This window comes from Lynx rufus, unplaced genomic scaffold (genome assembly GCF_022079265.1).
Source record: "Lynx rufus isolate CCGP_SWC_20201006 ecotype Redwood Valley unplaced genomic scaffold, mLynRuf1.p SCAF_7, whole genome shotgun sequence".
Classification (NCBI taxonomy): Eukaryota; Metazoa; Chordata; class Mammalia; order Carnivora; family Felidae; genus Lynx; species Lynx rufus.
Window position 1 is genome coordinate 39,506,616 of NW_025814889.1, and position 22,533 is coordinate 39,529,148.

The following is a 22,533-nucleotide window of genomic DNA, read 5'->3' on the forward strand; positions in this document are numbered from 1 at the left end:
GGGGATGGCATTAGATTGCGGCTCCCGTTCTGGCTGCACATTACTCACTTGGGAAACTTTTTAAAAAATACAGGTTTCTAGGCCCCACCACTAAGGAGTCTGGGGTCAGGATGGAGATTCTACGTTTTAAGAGCTTTTCAGTAAATTTGAAACGTCTGGACTGTGTGATCTGTGCTTAGCACACTGCCTGACACATAGATACGCTCAGTAAATATGTTAAAAATGAATGCATCAGTAAAGTCCATCCCACTCTGTGATTCTGTATATCCTCCTGGCTGGGAGGCAGGACCTAGGTGTTCCTGGAAGACTCCTTGAGAGCAAGTCACAGGAATAAGCAACTGGAATGTTTTAGCACCTGTTACCTCTTTTGCCTGAATGTTGGGGATGTGGGTGGGGGGTGGAGCTTTCAGCTGGGTTTCAGCTTTCCCACCTTCCTCGAATTAGCTTTTAAGCCAAACTCAGCTTTTATTTGAGGAAGGTGAGGTGGCTTTTGCAAAGTAGTGAGATAGAATTTGCCTTTTTCTTTTGCTGAGAAAACATAAGTGTGAGAACCTAAGAGTCTCTAGCTCAGAAGACAGAGACACAAGAGAGGTAGAGGAGGGGCCCAGGGTCAGGATTTGAGACTCCAGGCTTCTGATCGACCAGCCTTCTCACCATGCATGTTGGGGCAGTGCCTAGACCCTCTGGATCATCACCCAGTGACAGCAAAACTAGCTGGAGACCCCAGGAGAATCCCAAGATTTGAATATGGGCCTAGATGTGGGGGAATCTTAGCAACCTGAGCCCACTTGTGAACACAGGGGTCTCCTAGCAACTTGAGCCCACTTGTGAACATGGGGGTTCCCCTCCCTTCTTTCGATCTGTACAGTGCAGTGTCCATGCTCTGAGGCTCTGAGTCCAGGTTCCTTGACAGTGTCTTCTCAGGTCTGATTCTGTTTCAGGCTCTCACGGAAAGAGTGCCCCCTGCCATTGTCACTGCCTTTCCCTGCTAGTGTTGCAATGAACCATTTAGAGTTCTTTGTTATAATATTGTTTTTAAATAACGGTATTTTTAAATTATAAAAGCAGTGCATGTTTGTATAAGAAATTTGGAAAATAGAGGAGCTTCATAGTTCAATTCTGGCAGTTGAGAAGGCCTCCAAAACAGTGATGCTCATAACAAGAAGCCGTGAAAGGGCCCTGGTGGCATCCTCAGATATCTTGTCTTTTTATCTCCTGGCTCCTCCAGAGGCTTCTCTAGCTTTGGGCCAGTGCCCAAGTTTTAGACAGCATAGGAGTCACTGCCTATGCTATGTACCCTGTGAATAAAACATTTTTTACACTGAGAACGCTAAATTTGGAGATAGATCTCATGACTGTTAGAGATTCCTGTTACATTGGCTCAGAGGTTAGTCAGGGATCATAGAACAGTGCCACAAAGCTCATGGTCTTAAAGGAAAAATTCTGCTTTGCCACTGTGAATATGGGAGATCACACCCTCTTCTTCCTGCCTCCTGGGGATACCACGATAGAATGAAATGTTGTTATGGGCCATCGTGTGTCTCTCGAGGAAGCTGCTGGAGACAAACAAGCAGAAAGTTTGTAAACTTGTGGGACACACTGGTAGAGGTGTGCACAGTTGTAGAGATCAGCAGCCCTCAGGGCAGATGAGCCTGAGGCAGCTGGAACCCTGTGTTGGTAGCGTCTGTCTATGAGCTGCCCCCTCTTTTTGCCCCAGAGTGTCACACAAATATAATTTTTTATGTGTGGTGTGGTATGACAAAGTTGGGAAACATTGTTCTATACGATGGTCCTCAACGTTGGTTCCATGAGAGGATGACGGGTGCACTCAAGATGCACTCCTAGGGGTCACTTGAATGAGTCTTGAGACAGATCGGACTTTGGAGGTTACATCTTGCCCACTCATCGAGTCCATGCACATTTCTCACAGGTGCTCATTAGGTGGACTTGGCACTTCCAGTGATGGAGAACTCACTACCTCATAAGAACTCCCGTTCCATTTAAGCTCTAGAAAATCCTTCTTTTTATTGAACTCGAAACTACCTCTCTATAAATCCCACACTTTGACCTCATTCCATCCTTCAGATCACGTAGAGCAAGTTCATACTGAGTCATAAGCAATAGCCCTTCTGATATCACCCCTCCCCTCAGGGGTTTTGTTTGTTTTATTAATATACTTATTTAAGATCAGTTTTAGACTTGCAGAAAAGCAGAGAAGCTACTACAGAGTTCCCTTATACCACTCCATACCTCACACCCAGTTTCCCCTACTATTAAAAATCTTGTATTTGTGTGGTATTTTAGTTACAATAATGAACTGACAGTGATACATTTTTTAAAAAAATTTTTTTAACGTTTATTTATTTTTGAGACAGAGAGAGACAGAGCATGAACGGGGGAGGGGCAGAGAGAGAGGGAGACACAGAATCAGAAGCAGGCTCCAGGCTCTGAGCCATCAGCCCAGAGCCCGACGCAGGGCTCGAACTCACGGACCGTGAGATCGTGACCTGAGCCGAAGTCGGACGCCCAACCGACTGAGCCACCCAGGCGCCCCAGATAGCGATACATTTTTAACTAAACTCCACACTTTAGGCAGATTCCCTTAATTGTCACTTAATGTCCTTTATCCACTCCATGTTCCTATGCAGGATGTCACATTACATTTCACTGTCATGTCCCCTTAAGCTCCTCTTGGCTGTGATAGTTTCTCAGACTTTGGTTGTTTTCAATGACCTTGCCAGTTTTGAGGAATACTGACCACGTATATTGTGGGTTGCCTTTCTATCAGAATTTGTCTGTTTTTCTCATGATGTGATTGGGGTTGTAGGCTTTGGGAAGAAGACCACTAAAGCAAAATGCCATTTCATCAAATTATATCAATGACACCTACTATCTACATGCTTCATGGTTGCTGATGTTGACTAGATTACCTGGCCGAGGTAGTGTTTGTCTGGTTTCTCCTGTAAAGTTGCTTTTGTTCTCTTCTTTCCTTGTTATACTTTTGGGAAACCAGCCACTATGCACAGCTTAAGGAGTGGGGAGTTGTGCTCCCACCCTCTGTGGTGGAGTATCTGTATAATATATTAGGTACTCTTCTGCATGGAAGATTTGTTTCTTTTCTTCTGCCAATTTCTTTATTAAATCATTCATTTATATCTGTATGGATTCATAGATATTTGCTTTAAAGTTTGTGTTACAAACCAACACTATTTTGTTGCTACAATTGTTCCAGCTTTGGCCGTTGGGAACTTTTTCAGCTGGTTCCTATGCCCCTTTGACACACTCTCATCAATGTGTTGTTTTGTTTTGTTTTGTTATTGTTTTCGTGTTTTTTTACTCCTTCCTTACTTTATGTCACTAGAAGATACTCCAGGCTCATCTTGTACATTTTTTCAGTCCTAGAACCAATCATTTCTCTAAGGAGCTTGGTTCCTTTTACTGGAGAATGGTATTAAAAACGAAGCTGTGAGTGTTAGGTTCCCTTGTTTCTACTGGGGTGTTATTTCTTTTAGGACCTCTCAAGCTAATAAAACAAAGAAATGTGTGTGCGTGTGTGTGTGTGCGCACACACACGCACATGTATTAACCCTTGCATATACACATATTTATAAATATAACTATGTGTAACCATTTGTATGTACATTGAGTTAAACATGAGTTCCTACTTATGTCTCCAACTCTAATCTATTATCACATAGTGATAATGTTGATGTTGATCTTGATTATCTATAAATTCCAGTCCAACATTGGGAAACCTGGTTCCTGTCATCCGTAGTCCATTTATTTAGTCATCTGATTCCAGTGTATATGATGGCAGTATCAGAATTGTTAACCTCCCAGATATTTTATTTTATCTTCTCTCATGTTAAACATCTTCAATTCCTTTAACCATTTTAAGTTCAGCATCATCTTGCTCATTCTCCATCATTTCTAAGTCCATGATTTTCTTGTTTCATGAGAAATAACCAAAATCACTCTTCATTTTACAAAAGAGGAGAATGAAGTCTAGCACACACTTACCCTTGGCTTATACAAGGCACTGGTTTAAGCACTTTATGCATATGAACTCATTTGATACTTACAACAACCCTAGGAAGATGGTACTGTTATTATCTCCATATTACATGAAAAAAAGGTTAATAACTTGCCCCAGGTTAAACAACTAATCAGTAGTGGAGCTGGGATTTAAAACTAAGGTCTGATTTCAGAGTTTGTCTAATCGTTATTTTATGCCACATTGCTGCTAGAAGGGTCTTTCTGAAATACTGCTCTGCATATGTAACTCCCAGCCTTACAAACTGTCAGTGATTCACTATTGCCCATTAGATAAAGATCACATATCTTACCTTAGCATTCAGTGCCTTCCACAATCCAGTGTACCCTCTGCTCCAGCTTACCCAGCATGAGCAGTGGAAACCTTCAGAGCATTCCCAGATATTGTCTCACCTAATGAACATGCTCTCTACCCTTCCTCCCAGTTAAAGCCCAGGCCAAGCGACACCCTTTCCACAAAGCCTCCTCACATCCACCTGGGAAGACTTTATTTACAGTGATCTCTTCCTTCTTTGTTGACACTCAATCTTCATGCCCTTTGTTTGGTATTTAGTTGTGTTTTGTTAATATATTTTTTTCTGTCCAGTCTCCCCAACTTGTTCTCAATGCTAGCTTGTCATTGTTGGTGATTGTTATAAGTTTTAGTCCCACAAACTTATTTGATGAGAAGTTGGGACTCTGAGATTTGTGACTGCAGTATTTTCTCAGATAGCATCATTGCCTTTTCAATAGACAATCAAATCCTGCATTAGTATATGTTAACGAATCAAATTAGTTTGGTGTAAGGCTATGAGACATGCTCTATGCAGCCCATTCTCCCTCAGAGCATGTCCCTATTCTAGGAGGTCAAGATGTACTATTCTAAATGGTTCCCTTCATTATAGCTCTGTAGAGTGCTTAGCTATGCTGGATGATATTAAAGTACTATACCCAGTTCCTATTTCAATGTGGCCAGTATACCAAATTTTATAGAAGTGGATCTGGCACCAGCTTGTCTCAGCTTTGGGTAAGTGTCATTCAGTTCCCTAAGAGAGGGCTGGAAGGAGGGAACCCATGAGTTCTGCTTCAAAGAGCAGAACCTAGATTCAAACTGTAGCCTGTTTTTGCCAAACTTTAGTCATTTCAGTGCCACCTTCATGGTTTTTGCCATATCTCCATAACACTCACACTTTGTTTTTGTTTTTGTCTTTGCCTTAAAGTTTAATATCATTTTACATAGTAACAACTACAAAATTACAGGTTTAATGTGCTATAGTTTTTACGTGGATACTAAAATAAATGCATAACCATTAGATAACTGTTATCTTGTATTATATACAATTATGTCACACACTTTCCTTGTGTGCTTGCCACCCTTTGGGGGACACAGCTCTGCTGTTTTGGTCTTTTTCCTCCAGACCCCTTTCTAGATGTGAAGTCTCTTCTGATCAATCACTGGTGTTTAGGCTGGTCTTCTGTATTCTAGTGGGTTCCACTAGGGCACCTTCAGAGCCACTCTGAGGGCATAAAGAGTCCTTTGGCAAGACTATGGGCATTTCCTTCTCTGTAGAAAGAACAGCTCAGCTTTTACTTCTTCCCCTGTCCAGGGTGCCTAATTAAGATTTTATTTGAAGAAAGGCTTCTATGGATTTTTTAAAAAAGTATGAAAACCATAGTAAAATTCAATCCAGGATAAGCACTGTGAGAAAGAACACTTGTTTCTATATGCATTCATTCGTACATTCATTCAGTGCTTCTTGAGCCTCTCTTAGCTCTTCCTAGCTTTGGGGTCAGGAGAGCTGGCTTCAAGTGTATCTTGATTGTGATAATGAAGCAAAACATATGTCTCAACAGCTTGAGGTAATAGCATGCTAAGCACTATTCCAATACTGTTGTACTTGATCTAGGTTGAGTGTAAGCCTTTGGTTCAAGTCCAGAAGCCACCTCCCAAGATCAAGAACCTCAGAATGACTCGACTCTTGCCTAAGGTAGGAAGTGATACTTAGTGTGTTTTCTCTAGGGAAGGATGAGGATAGGTAGGATAGCTTCCCAGCTACAGGGTAGCTTTTCAGAGGCATTTTTGGTCACCTCAGCATAATATGATGCATATGCTCTATCCACATCACCATTGCCTCATCTCCACACAGTTTTAAATGTTGCTATTCACTAGATAGATAGATAGACTACCTCTCATAATCAATGAATCAGTCAGTCAATGCATGGGGGCAGGGGTCCAAGTGAGGTCAAATCAATAATGCAGAGGAGGTGGGAGCTTATATTGTACCAAGGAAGATGTAAATTATATAGCAGGAAGAACTGCCCCATATTATGGTGGTAAGATATTGAAATGATGATAATAATGGCTAACACTTATGGAATACTCTACATGAGTTGCCTCATTTACCTCACAAAACCCTTATGAGGTAGATCCTATTTTTGTCCCCATGGTAGTGATGAGATAACTAAAACTTAAAGGAAGAGTTGTGTCACCCATTCAAGGTCTACAGCTGTCCGTGATGGAGAAGGGATTCAAACCCACAGCCCATATGCTTTTCCACTCTACTTTTCTCTACAAGAGCTTTGAAAATAGATTTAGGCCTGTATTTGGTTTAGGCTCATTCTTGCTCTGGTGGGAAACCTGGGAGAAATGACTCCCTGAAGACATAGATTTCTTGCCTGAGGCGTCTGTACCTTATCCACTTCCTTCTTATATAGAATACAAACACCAGCATTACTTCACTCCCTTTTGTGGATACCAAGGGGAAGAAGAACATGGTTAACCTCCCACACATCAGCAACAAAATCTTACTAAAGCCACCCTTGCTGTATCAGGTAAGTACAGGGCAATGGACCTGGCCCTGAGCAAGCAGGTTAAAGATGTGACTTCAGTCTACAACCAAGTTTATGAAGGCCTAGTATGGTGGGGAAAGCACAATGGCACCTGAATATTTGGGCTCTAGTCCTGTTCTCACCCTTTACAATGAATGCAAACCTTATCGAATAAATCACTGACCTTCTTTAATCAAAATGGGCTCTCTGTAGGATTGTCATGAGGATTCTTTGTGGAAAGGAAGAATGAAATGTCTGATGTACAAATGGTAGAAGAATACAGAATAATTGTTTTCCTCCAGTGTCCCCTTTTTTTTATGTAAGGGCCAAATGAGATGTGAGAAAGTGCCAAGTTAAAGAGGTATTATAGACACATAAGTTCATGTGTTTGTGCCCTTGGTCAAGTCACTTTATCTAGTTAGGAACTGGCCTTTTCCAGAGCAGCAGTAAAAAAAAAACAAACAAAAAAACTATTCCATTTCTTCCTGCAGTAAGATGTCACTGGGGTAGTCAACTACACATGGTAATGTGCATGGGCCTCACAGAGAATCATGAGATTGATTCCTTTGAGAGGAAGATTGAGAAAACCTAATGTCTCATAATTACCATTTTCTCCATGGGAAGGAAGGAGAAGAGTCTGGCTGGATGTGGGTGTCTTTGGTCTGATAAATGGTTTATGACACCCAGGAGAAGTCTAAGCAGTCCTTTATTTCAAGTCTCTTTGTCTGGACAGGACAATCAGACTCACAATCAGATGTCAGCTTCTGAGCTCAAGACTTCAGAAATGCCTTTCCATTCAAGCATTAAAACCCAAGATCCCAAGCCAGAGGAGAAACCACCAAGAAAGCACAAGGTGCCTCTGACAGCAGCAGGTATGTCTCTGGAGTGGTAGCAGAGTATAGTGGGGGCTGGTTCTAGATGGCCAAGGTGTCACAAGATGAACTGGGTGGGGAGGGCTAAGCTTCCAGGTGTTGGGGCAGAAAAATCACACATCAGTTTTTGGCCAGAAGCCTGACTTCTCACAAGGTTCAGAGATTCATCCTCTATTAGAATTCAAAGGAGGAGAACCAATATCCACTATGCCGACACTATCCAATGCTTAGAGCTCTTTACTTGCAGCTTTGAAATTATTGTCCTTCTTCTTAAACAATCTCGGGAACCATCCATGCGCACATCACTTCAGTTCTGAGCTAGTTCTGCCTTTACAGAGCTGATATCTGCTCCTAGTGCTCTTAGGTCATGTTCTGTCTTCTGAGCTAAGAATATGCCATTTTCAGCTTTCACATGACTGCCCTTCACACAGGTTTTCTCTCTCATGTCTTTTTTCCTTCCAGCAGTTCCCTCTCCTACCCCACCTGCCCTCAGACAAAACACCAAACACCTGATGGGGTCTGGCAATCAGTGAGGGTTAGAGAAGAGTGAACACACATTCCTTCCTTGTAGTTGGAGGTACTCATTGGCTCAGCTGCAGATTTGAGTGGGAATATCTCCTGGGCCCCTTTAAAGTTGCATTTAAACTACCTGTCGGGTCCTTGAAGTCATTATAGTTTGCAAACTCTCCCAGGATAAACCATTTGTGTAGCCCCAAACCATATTAACTTGGAAAATGCTGCCATAACTACATACTATTATTGACACTAGGTTTATGTCTGGAATTTTTACCATGCTGCTGCAACTCATAGCTTTTTGAGGTCTAAATTCTCCCTTTCCCTTCCCTTGTGTTTCCCTCCTGATTTGTTGAAATGAATATGACACCTTAGCATTTATCCTTTACATTTTTATCCTGTGAGATTAAAGACACATGATCCTTAGTAAGCCATCTAGTTGAGGAAAAGAGTGACTGACTCATGAGCTGGAAGGGGTGCCATCATCAGCCCTCTGGGAAAATCCCCTTGTTGCCTCAACTGACAATGATAGTGTCTTTCACACAGAGGCCCTAAAGTTTTTTAAGAACCAGCTGTCTTCTTATGAACAAAGTGAGATCCTGGGCTACACGGAGCTGTGGTTCCTGGGGCTGGAAGCAAAGAAGCTCCACGTGACTCCTGAGTTCAGCAAAACGAGTTTTGATGATGAACATGGCTCCTATATGAAGGTGACAGGGGAGTAGATCATGGTATCTCCAGGGGCCTAGGGCTTGGGGACAAGAGGTAATCTGGAAAGGAAAAAAGTGTGGGGTATTTTATAGCATTCGGTGCCAATATACCTTGGACTAGGCATCCTGAAGGATTCTAGTAGGTTCTAAACCAAAGAAATGCCATGTTTAAAAATGGGAAATGGGAACATGCCATGTTTAAAAATGGGAAAACATGCAATTAATAAAACAACTACTCTGCTAACAATACTGATTTCTCCAAGAGTATTTGGGGTAACAGATTTGCATCCTTGGCAAATTCCCACAAGCTCTACTTGTGCACAAACCTGGACCCATTGGAAAGGCCAGACTCCATGGAATAAGATGCATTCTTCCCAGCATTCTCTTTTTTGGGTCTTCCATACAAGTCCACACATGGACCTCTTTCAATTTTATTTTAATTTCCATTTACTCACAACCAAAAAAAAAAAAAAAAAGTTCTTGTCACTGTAGCCCCTGGTCCCTAATGCTCAACTTTCTTCAGTTTTCCAAAGATGGATCCTAGCAAAGATGAATCTCTCCTCCTTTTCTGATTGTATCTGAGAATTCCTCAGGACAGTGCCTCTTACCAGCCTGAAGGTGAAATCTGGGCGGTGAAAAGTGTCTCTTTTGCTTTGGAAAGAAATGTCCACTTCCAAAGATGTCCAGATGTGTGTGATACTTAGTCCATTAGGTTTTTGGGCTGCTGGGAATTTCCTTCTCTGGTCATTTTCTCACAACTCATTTACATTTAAAGGAGACAAGATTGGTCTGTGAGGCTTCATAGAAGAGACATACTTCTTAAGAGTATTTAGAGCTGTGTTTCTCAAACTTTACTATGTACACAAATTACCTAGGGATCTTGTTAAAAATGTGGGCTCTTATCCAGCAGGTGTGGGATGGGACCTGAGATTTTGCCTTTCTCAAAATCTGCCAGGTGATGTCCATGCTGCTGGTTCTTGGGCCACACTCTGAGAAGGATGGATTTAGAGTTTCTAGCACACATTCTCTATCTAGTGCCCTGGTTCTCAACATTTTTAGGCAAAGGATCTCTTTAGGAGTCTGACAAAAGCTATCAGTCCTCATCCCAGAAGAGGCACCCTGAACATACACAAAGTTTCAAAGAGGGATGGGTTAATAATGGATCCTTGGTCAAGAATCACCAATGTAAACCTTACCTCCAATTCATCCAGATATCCTCAACCCCTTCCCTGCCCACCCTCCTACCCGGGCATAGAATCTCTGGGAAATTCCCCAGCAATGCCAGCACTACCTTTAAGTTAATTCACTGAAACTCAGTTCCTCAGTCTTAAATCTTAGGCAGCTATGTTACTGGTGGAGGCAGGAAGGGGGATAACATATGCTCACTGTACACTCAAAATCTCCATCTTCATTACATTCTGCACATACAAATAGACAATTCACTGAGCCAAATTCCCAAACAAGCAGCCCACTGCATTCTCATTTCTATTCTGTCAGCAAGTGTTAATTTAATACCTATTTATTGAGAGAGAAAACTACCATGCTGGGGCATCTGCTAGACTCTGGAAATATGAAGGGAACAATAAAAATGAGTACAACTTGATCCTTGGCCTCAAGTAATGACAATCATTGTCAAAGTTGACATGTAGACAAATAATTATGATATATCCAAACTGGTGGCCTGTATAAAATATGTACCAAATACCTTTACACCAGCATGTGCAGAACCTGTCCCTTTCCCTTTCCCTGTACATTTTTATGACAGACCTTTATAGGTGGAGTAGTCCACTTCCACATATTAGTAAAGTTGGACCTGTTCGTATTCATGATCCTGATTCCTGCTGTATGAACAAATCACCACCACAGGGTCACAAGCACATCCTGAGAACTTGTACACAAACATTTGTCTTTCACCTCTCCCAAATTCATGAATGTAAAACTAGGAATCAGGGATTCTCAGAGCCTTAGAAGTTCTTTTTTATAAATAAATAAATAAATAAATAAATAAATAAATAAATAAATAAATTTTTAAATTTACATCCAAGTTAGTTAGCATATAGTGCAACAATGATTTCAGGAGTAGATTCCTTAATGCCCCTTACCCATTTAGCCATTCCCCCTCCCACAACCCCTCCAACAGCCCTCATTTTGTTCTCTATATTTAAGAGTCTCTTATGTTTTGTCCACCTCTCTGTTTTTATATTATTTTTGCTTCCCTTCCCTTATGTTCATCTATTTTGTATCTTAAATTCCTCATATGAGTGAAGACATATGATATTTGTCCTTTTCTGACTAATTTCACTTAATATAATACCCTCTAGTTCCATCCATGTAGTTGCAAATGGCAAGATTTCATTCTTTTTTGATTGCCAAGAAATACTCCATTGTGTGTGTGTGTGTGTGTGTGTGTGTGTGTGTGTGTGTGTGTACCACATCTTCTTTATCCATTCATCTGTTGATGGACATTTAGGCTTTTTCCATACATGCCTATTGTCAATAGCACTGCTATAAACATTGGGATGCATGTGCCCCTTCAAAACAACACACCTGTATCCCTTGGATAAATACCTAGTAGTGCAATTGCTGGGTCATTGGGTAGTCCTATTTTTAATTTTTTGAAGAACCTCCATACTATTTTCCAGAGTGAGCCTTAGAGGTTCTTATCCAGAACCTTCAGTTACAGATGAGGGCACTCAGCTCAGAGTGAGTAAGTGACTTGTCTGAAGACACACAGATAAAGTCTTTTTAATTGAAGGTTTCCTGTTGCTGTGAATAAATACCTGTTCTCTAGTTTGCAGCCCATGAAGGGACATGGGTGATTCTGGGTCTTGGAAAATGCTCCTCCTCTTAGTTGAGAAAGAGTCTAGTTCTGTACTGCTAACTCCAAGTTAGAATTAAATCTGGATGAGTCAAGAGGAGAACCAGATCTGACCAGAAGGAGGCAGAGCAGACACGAAGCCTTCTCTGATTGGTGGAGACACATCAGAGGAAAGAAAGAGAACTTCCTCCACACTGAAGCTGCTGCTCAACTGCATTCAAGAATCAGGAAATGTCTAAACTGGAAGCAACCTTAGAGCCACTTTGTTTAATCCTCTTGCTTTATAGGTTTCCACACATGTGGAAAACTAGAGGTGGTAGCAGGACTGGGACTAGAACCCAAGTTTTCTGAAGACCATCCAATGTTCTTTGCACTGTATGACAGATAGAACCTGTGGGATTTTCCTGGCACCACATGTGGAGCCTGGGATCTAGGCAACAACATAACCACTGCAGCAGCAATGAGAGGAGGGTGGGAGTTGCACCAATGCCTGGCAGTTCAGAAAGTTCCCTCTAGGAGTCAGCCCTTAGCTGACTCAGGGGCCCCAGTGTGAGGGAAGTCCCAGAGTTTATGGCTCTGTTCCTCACTCTGGCCTGGCTTCTGCAGGTCCTGCATGACCACATTGCCTACCGCTATGAGGTTTTGGAGATGATCGGGAAAGGGTCCTTTGGACAGGTGGCCAAGTGCTTGGATCACAAAAATAATGAGTTGGTGGCCTTGAAAATCATCAGGAACAAGAAGAGGTGTGGCTTGGCAGATGGCATAGACCATGGTTGGCGGGGGTGGGGGGGGTTGCCTGCATGACTCTGGCCCCTTCATAATGCCAACCCTTCCTGACTCTGCCTTTTCTTCTGATCTTCCTCATCTTTTTCCTCTTTCTCTCTCTACCTATCTGATTCCACGATGGGGCAAAGAGGGGGCAAGAGTGTGGAGCTTTTAGTGCTTTCTGCCCCTCTGGACAGTCTTGCTGGGGAGATGGGGAGAGGCTCGGGAAAGGGGCTTACTGCTGCAGCATGATATAACACTGTGTCCTCTGTCCCCATTGTCTGCCCTCCCTGCCACTCCCTGACCCCTTCAGATTTCACCACCAGGCACTGGTGGAGCTGAAGATCCTGGAGGCTCTCAGAAGGAAGGACAAAGACAACACCTACAATGTGGTGCACATGAAAGACTTTTTCTATTTTCGCAATCATCTCTGCATCACCTTTGAACTCTTGGGGTCAGCTGCTTTTCCTCTTTAATTCATTTTCTTTTGAAAAGTTGCTTAAATTGACAGAAGAAAAACTTTGAGGTCAGAACACTAGATTTTTCTGGGTGTGAATATTTAATGACTAGAGTGGACACAATGGCCACTCAGTTATCTAGAAAGCCAAGGAGCAAAGAGCTGGACCTAAAGCTACCCATCTCACCCTATCCCTCAGCCATGCCTGTCAACTGCCAGCATACCCTGGCTGTGCTGCACAAGCTCTGGGTGACAAACTGGGTGACATAACCAATACAAGATCTCTGCCCTCAAGACTGAAACTTAGATATGTTGAAAGGGACTGTCCTCGTCCATGTCTCCACTCACTGGCTTTATAATCCTGTGGTGCAGTGGTTGGAAACCAAGAGGACAGGCAGCTAGCTTCTCAGCATAGGGAAAGAACTATGATTTTGAGAAAATAAGGATATGAGCAGGTATTTTGGGGCAGGGAACAGAACCTGACTGAAATAGACTGGCATCACCTTGCTGAATATTGGAACTGGAAGGGTGTGCTAATTGGAAGGGCATGCTAGTTTGATTACTTTTCTCTCTGAGAAGACCGTATTTCACAATCTGAACAAAACCAGAAACCCAGAGTGCATTTAGCAAAGGGGGATAATTGGGGTAGGCTCTCAGAGGCCCAGTGTTATGGGATTCACTGAGCTGGTAGCCTGGGGCTCCCAGGACACCATTGCTGTCAGTGAAATTCTGGGAACCAGCTAAATTTGAGTCAGAAGGAAGGATGACACCCTTCTCACTATCTCTGATGAGTGCAGAATGTGCTCTGCTTTCCAGTAGGCAGAGATGAGTTATCTTCCATGCGTCAAAATGGACAAGCCAGGCTGCCTAGAAAGGCACAGTACACAGTTAGATGCCATTGTTCTTAAAAGAGCCCTGAGGGGTCGGGAGGGGCAGGTGTGCAGAGGGAGAATCCAAAGACCAAAGGGGCTGGGAGTTTCCCAGGGTCACACAGCCAGTCAGGATGAGGCTGGAGCTTCACATCTTCTCTGTACCCCTCAAGAATGAACAGCTTCCTAAATACTGCCACTGTTAGAGAAGGCTTAGGAATGGAAGATTGGAAACTAGGAAGAAGTTGATGCAGAGTTGTTTCTGGATCATGCCCTTTCTTTCCCACCTCTCCCCAAATCACTGAGGTTTGCAGAGTCACAAACTAGCAGCCCGTGGATACGCTTTTCTTGTTAAAATGCTTTGCATTTGTTTCCAACATTTGTAAGTCAGCATATTTCATATAATAGAGCAGACTTCCATACAGTAGTGCAGGCTTCTGCCTGTCTAAAAACTTTAGGGTAATCTAGCAAGAGTAAACCCTGTCAGATGGGACCAAGCAGCCAGGCTCACTTTAGATAGGGTCGGGCTTCTCCATTTTGCCTCAGCCCCCATCTGCCCACTCTCTTTTTCCCTTACTTGTCAGGAACCTGATGTCTTTAGATAGCCTTGTCAATTTGGGGCAGGAGTGGCCACTTTGTTGGGTGTTGGACTTTCTAGATCCCTTCCAAGGGCCTAAGAAGCTATGAATATTTCAGAAGTTTGGTCCAACCTTTTAACACCCACATGTGTAACAAAGTGGTGTAATGACCTTGCCACATAAGAAACAAGGGGACATCAGAGAGGCCAGCACAGTTGGGCTTCACATTGGATCCACCATGAATCAAAGGGAAAATTGAAGTTATACGACACAAAAGTCTTGCCTCCTGGTCTGAGACTTGCCTACTACCAGAGGGAAATCAAGTGATATGGGATGGTTTGCGGGTTCAAAGTAAGTATTATACCTTTTGCACTGATACATACACATCACTCTCTCTCTTTTCCAGAATCAACTTGTATGAGCTGATGAAGAATAATAGCTTTCAAGGCTTCAGTCTGTCAATAGTTCGGCGCTTCACCCTCTCTGTTTTGAAGTGTTTGCAAATGCTTTATGTAGAGAAAATCATTCACTGTGATCTCAAGCCTGTGAGTACAAGCTCTGTCCTGTCGAGGGAGCTGTTTCCCACCCTCAGAAACTTCCCTGTTCTATTCTCCAGTGGAAACTGGGAAGCTGTTTGGCCAAGGTTTCAGGGTGGAAGCCAAGCAGTTATGTTTATACGTTATGTAAACCAAGAATGATGCAGTAAAGATTAAGGGACAGGTATCAAGGCAATGCAGAGAGATGTGGCATCACCGAGACAGGAAGGAACAGGAAGGTCTGAGGGCTTTCCTATGAAAGGCTTAAGGGTGTACAGAGATGTTTTATGCAGAGAGATGGAGCACTGCTGTACTAAATCCTGACTCTGTCCCTTCTACTCTGAAGTGGTCTTAAGGGTACAGCAAATCTCTGACCACTTCCTCCGTTCCAAAAGGATGTGCCCTTCTCACAGGTCCTGCTGGTATTCTGTACTTAGCTCTACTATTGCACTGGTTGCTATGTAGGAATAGTTTCTTTATCTTCCACTGACTGCAAGCTCCCCCAAGGTCAGGGACCATGTCTTCTCACCATTTTATTCCCAGGCTCTGACATGGTACCTGACAATAATAATGGTAGGCAACAAATTAATGCTTGTTAGAAGAATTAATGATTGCAAACTGGAGGAGTACAGGTAGCTAGGGGAAAGGTATAAGAGTGTGAAAATGTGGGGTCAGGAACTGGTTCCAGAAACAGCACGACCCTCACAAATATTTAAATATCCCTTAACTTTTCCTCATTCCCTTCTCCTCACCCACCCCCAAAATTTTTGAGCTTTTAATTTTAATTCCAGTATAGTTAACATACAGTGGTATATTAGTTTCAAATATACAATGTATTGATTCAACAATTCTATATATTACTCAGTGCTTATCATGATAATTGTGCTCTTTAATCCCCATCCCCTATTTCACCCATCCCCCTCCACCTCCTCTCTGGTAACCTTCAGTATGTTCTCTATAGTTAACAGCCTGTTTCTTGGTTTCTCTCTCTCTCTCTCTCTCTTTCTCTCTCCTTTCCCTTTGCTCATTGGTTTTGTTTCGTAAATTCCACATATGAGTGAAAACATATGATATATGTCTTTCTCTAACTGACTTATTTCACTTAGCATTTTACTTTCTAGTTCCATCTATGTTGTTGCAAATGGCAAGATTTCATTCCTTATTATAGCTGAATAATATTGTATTGCTTATATATACACATCTTCTTTATCTACTCAGCTTCCATAATTTGACTGTTGTGAATGATGCTGCTATAAACATAGGGGTGCATGTATCCCTTTGAATTAGTATTTTTGTATTTTGGGGGTAAATACACAATAGTGCAATTAGTGGATCATAAAGCAGTTCTATCTTTAACTCTTTGGAGAAACTCATCAGGTAAATGTGAGATATTTTTAAAATTAAATATTGACAAGATAGGGTTGTTCTTTCAGGGTTTACTGGTGGAGTCTCACAGGATAGTGATACATTGATTTATTCTCCATATTCAAGCTTTGCAGCTTCAAAGGGTTACAACATCCATGGTCTTTGGGCTTAGGGTACTGACTCTTACTAAGGAAATTGACATGACATAATAGGTTTACTTGAGAAATAGTAACTTAGAATATATGTGCCCAGTAGAAAAGTACACATGTAACCAGGAGAGTGCTTGATGTGTGTAGATCAAGAATCAGGGAGTTAATTCTTATGTACTCAAAGGTTAGTTTCAATGACCTGTGATGCATCCATCCCTTCTATAGAGCTGTTTCTGTCAATATGGTAGGAAGGCCTGCCCCATTTAGTTAAGGAGACTTTCCATTGGGATGCAGACACACTGGAAATGTCTGCTTCTTAAACACTTGCTGATTGAATTCTTCAAGTTATATAGATATTGTCTAGAAAAGATATTATGGACTAAGTTTGTACTTTCTTAATTTGTGGTGCCAGAGGCTTTAGACCAAGCCTGCTATGCCATAGCAATAAAGTTAAGGAACTCAGTAAGCAAGCAATTCATCTGATATTCATAATCATCAATCCATCTGATATTGAGATCCATGAAGCCATGACTGGGACTTTAATCTTCTAGCCTTTAGGTAGTACACCCTCATGTTCTAAGAGTCCATGAGCTCTGCTTGCTTAACCATGACTCTCCTGGGATGTTGGTTTCACATTGCCCCCGAAGTTAGCAAAAGAATCACAACTCGAATTAAATTATTGCCCTTTTTTTTGTCCATTACTGACATATCAGTATGTTGGTGGAGTATTTAATGGAAACATTAAATTGTCAGTGATATTTCTTTTTTTTTTTTTTAATGTTTATTTATTTTGGGGACAGAGAGAGACAGAGCATGAATGGGGGAGGGGCAGAAAGAGAGGGAGACACAGAATCGGAAGCAGGCTCCAGGCTCTGAGCCATCAGCCCAGAGCCTGACGCGGGGCTTGAACTCACGGACCGCGAGATCGTGACCTGAGCTGAAGTCGGACACTCAACCGACTGAGCCACCCAGGCGCCCCATGTCAGTGATATTTCTAAGACCTTATGTAAGCAAGGGATAGAACCAGGTGCCAAGGAGAGAAAAATAAACCACAGTGTTCAGGAATTACACATTCTATATGCAGAAAGAGACAAAATCTATGCAAAAGAAATACTTCAAAGCAGCAAATACTGAGTCCAAACAAGAGGTGCAGACCACAAATTGAATAGGAAGTCAGAGGAATGGGGAGAACATGGTGTTTGGAGAAGGCATGGGAGGAGGCCCACTTGGAGGTGGTCACATTTTGAACTGGGTCCCAGAAGATGGCAGGCATTCAGGTAAACAGAGTGTGTAGAGCGATGTTTTTAAAACCTAACTATGTCTTTCTTCTTCTCTCTAGGAGAATATAGTGTTATACCAAAAGGGCCAAGTCTCTGTTAAGGTCATTGACTTTGGATCAAGTTGTTATGAACACCAGAAAGGTAAGCCCATTCTGGCCCCTTTGTCTGAACTTTTCTAATGTGAGTTCTTTCCCTTACTGAAACAGTACTTCCCATGTGAGGTCACCTGGGCTGTAGCCTGGGCTCTGTCACAACAATTGCAAGAATGATTTTGGACAAGGTGCTTCACTTCTCTAAGTTTCCTGATCTACAAAATGAGAAGATCGGACTCAAATACCGTAAGGGTCCTTTGCAGCACTCAGATTCTGTGAATCTGGAATTATCCTAGTGCTTTGGGTCCCCAAACTAACAAGATGTATATCTGAATCACTTGAGGCCTCTAAAAAATTACAGCTCCCAGGGCCTCACCCCAGATGCACCGAACCTAAATTTCTGGTGGAACACCCAGGGGTCTGATTTTAGAGTACACAGCCATTCTGAGGTTTGGGATTCACTGCCCTAGGCTCTGTAGACTATATTTTTTCCAGGTTAGAATCCAGAAAGCATCCCTGCAGCACATTTGCATAAACTTCACTGAACTTGATTTAAGTGTCTCTTCTTTTGACTTTTATCAAATTTGATGGCAAGAACATGTACCATTTAACAAACACTTAGAGTATCTTCTATGTGTCTGTTACTGTTCTGGGCACAGGAACAACAAAATAAGCCCAACATGTTCTGTGCTCTGCTTGCTTACAGTTCAGCGGAAGAAACAAAGATACAGGTAATATGATAGGTGCAGTGATCACAAATATGTACAGACTGGGTTAAGGGCCCACCAAAGAGGGACTTTGGGACCAGCTTTCATGGTGGCAGGGGATATCAGAGGACCCTCTTCATCAGAGGCTGAAAAAAACCCCTGAAAGATGGCTGTTTCCAAATATTTTGGAGCACTACTTTTGAAGACACATGTTCTTTACAATTTATGTATGGAACCCCAAAGAAATTCCAGCTAGAAAACAATATGCCTCCCACAAAGCACTCATCTGCTTACTCTTCTCAGCTACAAAAGCATGCAACCTCTTGTCTTGGCTGCCAGGATGCTCCAAATGGAATTTATAATGATCCTATCCTTATTTCAGATAGTCATTTCCCCTTTACATATTTTCTGACTTCCTTTTATCTTTATTTTAGCCAGTATAGACTCAAACATCCCGAGCTCAAATCCCAGCTCTGCCACTTACAGCTTACTGACTCTAATTATTTCTTGAATCTTTGTATGCCTCAGTTTTCTCATTTTTAGATGGGAACAATAATAGTACCTGCTTCATAGGGTTGTTGTAAGGACTGAAAGGGTTCTCTGTACAAAGCACTTGGAACAGTGCCTGGCACATGTTAAGGATTATATAACTGTTCATTAAATCAATTTTTAAAGAACTATGCTGTGCGTATATGTACTTTGATTGCAAAGTACATCAAATCCATTTTGGAAGCAGGCAGAGTATAAAAGTCATTTTTATTATGTATTTATTTTTTAATGGCTATTTACTTATTTTTGAGAGAGAGAGAGAGAGAGAGAGAGAGAGCACAAATGGAGGGGCACAGAGAAAGGGAGACAGAGAATCCCAAGCAGGCTCTGCACTGTCAGCACAGAGCCTGATGTGGGGCTCAAACCCACGAACTATGAGATCATGACCTGAGCTGAAACCAAGAGTTGGATGCTTAACCAACTGAGCCACCCAGGCACCCCTATCTTTATTGTATTTTAAATCACAAAATTATTACCTGTTTTCTCTAACCATTGCAAACAACAGAGAAGTGACTGCAGAATCCCTGTCCCGCCCCTATAACAGCATGTGGAAATCACTATAATGTCCCATTTCTCCTACCATTGTAAAATCTAGGCTCCCCACAGTACTGTCTTCTTCTGCTGGCTTCATTTGCTCAGATTTTCTTGGGGTCTTCCTTCTATACTTTATGCAATGCACATAATATATTCAATACACATTAGAAGAGTCTGCATTTTGTATTTCTTTTTCCATTTTAATATGCCTCTTCCCTTGCCAAATCACAATACTTTCAGAAAGTTTCTACCCCAGGGGCACCTGGGTGGCTCAGTCGGTTGGGTGTCCAACTTCAGCTCAGGTCATGATCTCACAGTTCATGGGTTTGAGCCCCACGTCGGGCTCTGTGCTGTCAACTCAGAGCCTGGAGCCTGCTTCCAATTCTGTGTCTCCCTCTCTCTCTCTCTCCCCTCCTCCGCTCATGCTCTGTCTCTCTCCGTCTCAAAAATAAATAAACATTTTTTAAAAATAAAAAAAAGAAAGTTTCTACCCCCAAATTCACATGATAGTTGAAAATTTAGCTTTATATTAATTTTAAGTTTATTTATTTATTTTGAGAGATGAGATTAAATATGCAGTGTGACTCAGATGTGCTGGTTGGCTGTACTTCCATCTCCCTGCCAAGCTGAGAGAGTGAAAAGTGGTAGGGAGTGTTAGTTATCCTGGGCCCTCACATGAGAAGGTGCCCTGGAGGAGCGTGTTTTGGAGAGGAGGATTTTACATGATGGCTCTCTTTCTTTCCTCACAGTATATACCTATATCCAAAGCCGGTTCTACAGATCCCCAGAAGTGATTCTAGGCCATCCCTACAACATGGCCATTGATATGTGGAGCCTGGGCTGCATCATGGCTGAGTTGTACACAGGCTACCCTCTGTTTCCTGGGGAGAATGAAGTAGAGCAGCTAGCCTGCATCATGGAGGTGAGGAGGAGGGCTGAGGTCCCACAGGGTGGTCAGCTTACACTCTGAAACATGGGGCTGCATCAGACTCGCTGTAGGGCAGTGGCCTGAATACTTCCTATTGCTGTTGGATGTTCTCTAAAATATTTTTGGAATTACGTGCCCCTCTGTACATTTTTGAGTTGACACCTAGCATTTTTATCATAAATTTAGTTGCGGAGGATGAAATTTCCAGCATATTGTGAATAGTGACACTTTATTTATTTATTTATTTATCATTAACAATTTTTTTAATTCCAGTATAATTAACATACAGCGCTATATTAGTTACAGGTATACAATGTAGTGATTCAACATATTTCTCAGTGTTCACCATGATAAGTGTATTCTTGATCCCCTTCACCTATTTCATCCATTCCCCTTCCCACCTCCCCTCTGGTAGCCATCAATTTATCCTCTATAGTTAAGAGTCTGTTTTTGTTTTTTGTTTTTGTTTTGTCTCTACTTTCTTTGTTAATTTGATTTTTAAATTCCAAAAATAAGTGAAATCATATGGTATTTGTCTTTCTCTGATTTATTTCACTTAGCATTATACTCTCTAGCTCCATCTATGTTGTTGCAAATGTCAAGATTTCATTCTTTTTATGGCTGAATAATATTCCATTACACACACACCCACACACACACACACACATATATATATATGTATATATCTCACATCTTTATCCATTCATCTATTGATGGACACTTGGGCTGCTTCCATAATTTGGCTGTTGTAAATAATGCTGCAATAATCATCAAAGGGGTGCATGTATCCCTTTGAATTAGTATCTTTGTATTCTTTGGGTAAGTACCCAGTAGTGGAAATACTGGATCTGTGCTAATTCTATTGTTAATGTTTTGGGGAATCTTCAAACTGTTTTCCACAGTGGCTCCACCAGCTTACATTCCCACCAATAGGGCATGGTGGTTCCTTTTTCTCAACATCCTTGTCCACACCTATTGTTCCTTGAGTTTTTCATTTTAGCCATTCTAACAGGTATGGGTGATATCTCATTGTGGTTTTGATTTGCATTTCCTTGATGATAAGTGATGTTGAGCATCTTTTCATGTGTCTGTTGGCCACCTATAGGTCTTCTTTGTTGAAATGTCTGTTCATGTCTTCTGCCCATTTTTAATTGGATTATTTGGTTTTTGGGGGTTGAGTTGTAAAAATTTTTTATATATTTTTGGATACTAACTCTTTATCAGATATGTCATTTGCAAATATCTTTTCCCATTCAGTACATTATTTTTTAGTTGTTGTAGTCCCAATATTTTATTTTTGCTTTTGTTTCCCTTGCCTCAGGAGACATATCTAGAAAAATGTTGCTATAGCTGATGTCAGAGAAATTATTGCCTGTGCTCTCTTCTAGGATTTTTATGGTTATAGGTCTCCCATTTAGGTCTTTTATCCATTTTGAGTTTATTTTTGTGTATGGTGTAAGAAAGTGGTCCAGTCTCATTCTTTTGTATGTTGCTGTCCAGTTTTCCCGATTCCATTTGTTGAAATGACTTTTTCTCATTACATATTCTTTCCTACTTTCTCAAAGACTAATTGATCATATAGTTATGGATTTACCTCTGGGCTTTCTATTTGGTTCTATTGATCCATGTGTCTATGTTTGTGCCTGTACCATACTGTTTTGATTACTACAGTTTTGTAGTATATCTTGAAATCTGGGATTGTGATACCTCCAGGTTCATTGTGCTTTTTCAAGATTGCTTTGGCTATTCAGGGTCTTCTGTGAGTTCCATACAAATTTTAGCATTATTTGTTCTAATTCTGTGAAAAATGCTGTTGATGTTTTGATAGGAATTACATTCTGTACATTGCTTTGGGTAGTATGGACATTTTAACAATATTTATTCTCCCAATCCATAAACATGGAATATCTTTTTTGTGTCATCTTCAATTTCTTTCATCAATGTTTTATAGTT

At 41.6% G+C, this 22,533-nt stretch overlaps 1 protein-coding gene across 1 annotated transcript in view; it reads left to right on the forward strand.

The window, feature by feature from the left end:
* The window catches only part of DYRK4 (dual specificity tyrosine phosphorylation regulated kinase 4), a 52,797-nt gene that overhangs the window by 17,767 nt on the left and 12,497 nt on the right, over positions 1-22,533 (forward strand). The window contains exons 3-11 of the mRNA XM_047067287.1: positions 5,940-6,020; positions 6,748-6,864; positions 7,595-7,733; positions 8,793-8,953; positions 12,378-12,514; positions 12,850-12,990; positions 14,847-14,985; positions 17,830-17,911; positions 20,402-20,574. Of these exons, the coding sequence (XP_046923243.1) occupies positions 5,940-6,020; positions 6,748-6,864; positions 7,595-7,733; positions 8,793-8,953; positions 12,378-12,514; positions 12,850-12,990; positions 14,847-14,985; positions 17,830-17,911; positions 20,402-20,574 (1,170 nt within the window). The remainder of the gene's footprint in view (positions 1-5,939; positions 6,021-6,747; positions 6,865-7,594; positions 7,734-8,792; positions 8,954-12,377; positions 12,515-12,849; positions 12,991-14,846; positions 14,986-17,829; positions 17,912-20,401; positions 20,575-22,533) is intronic.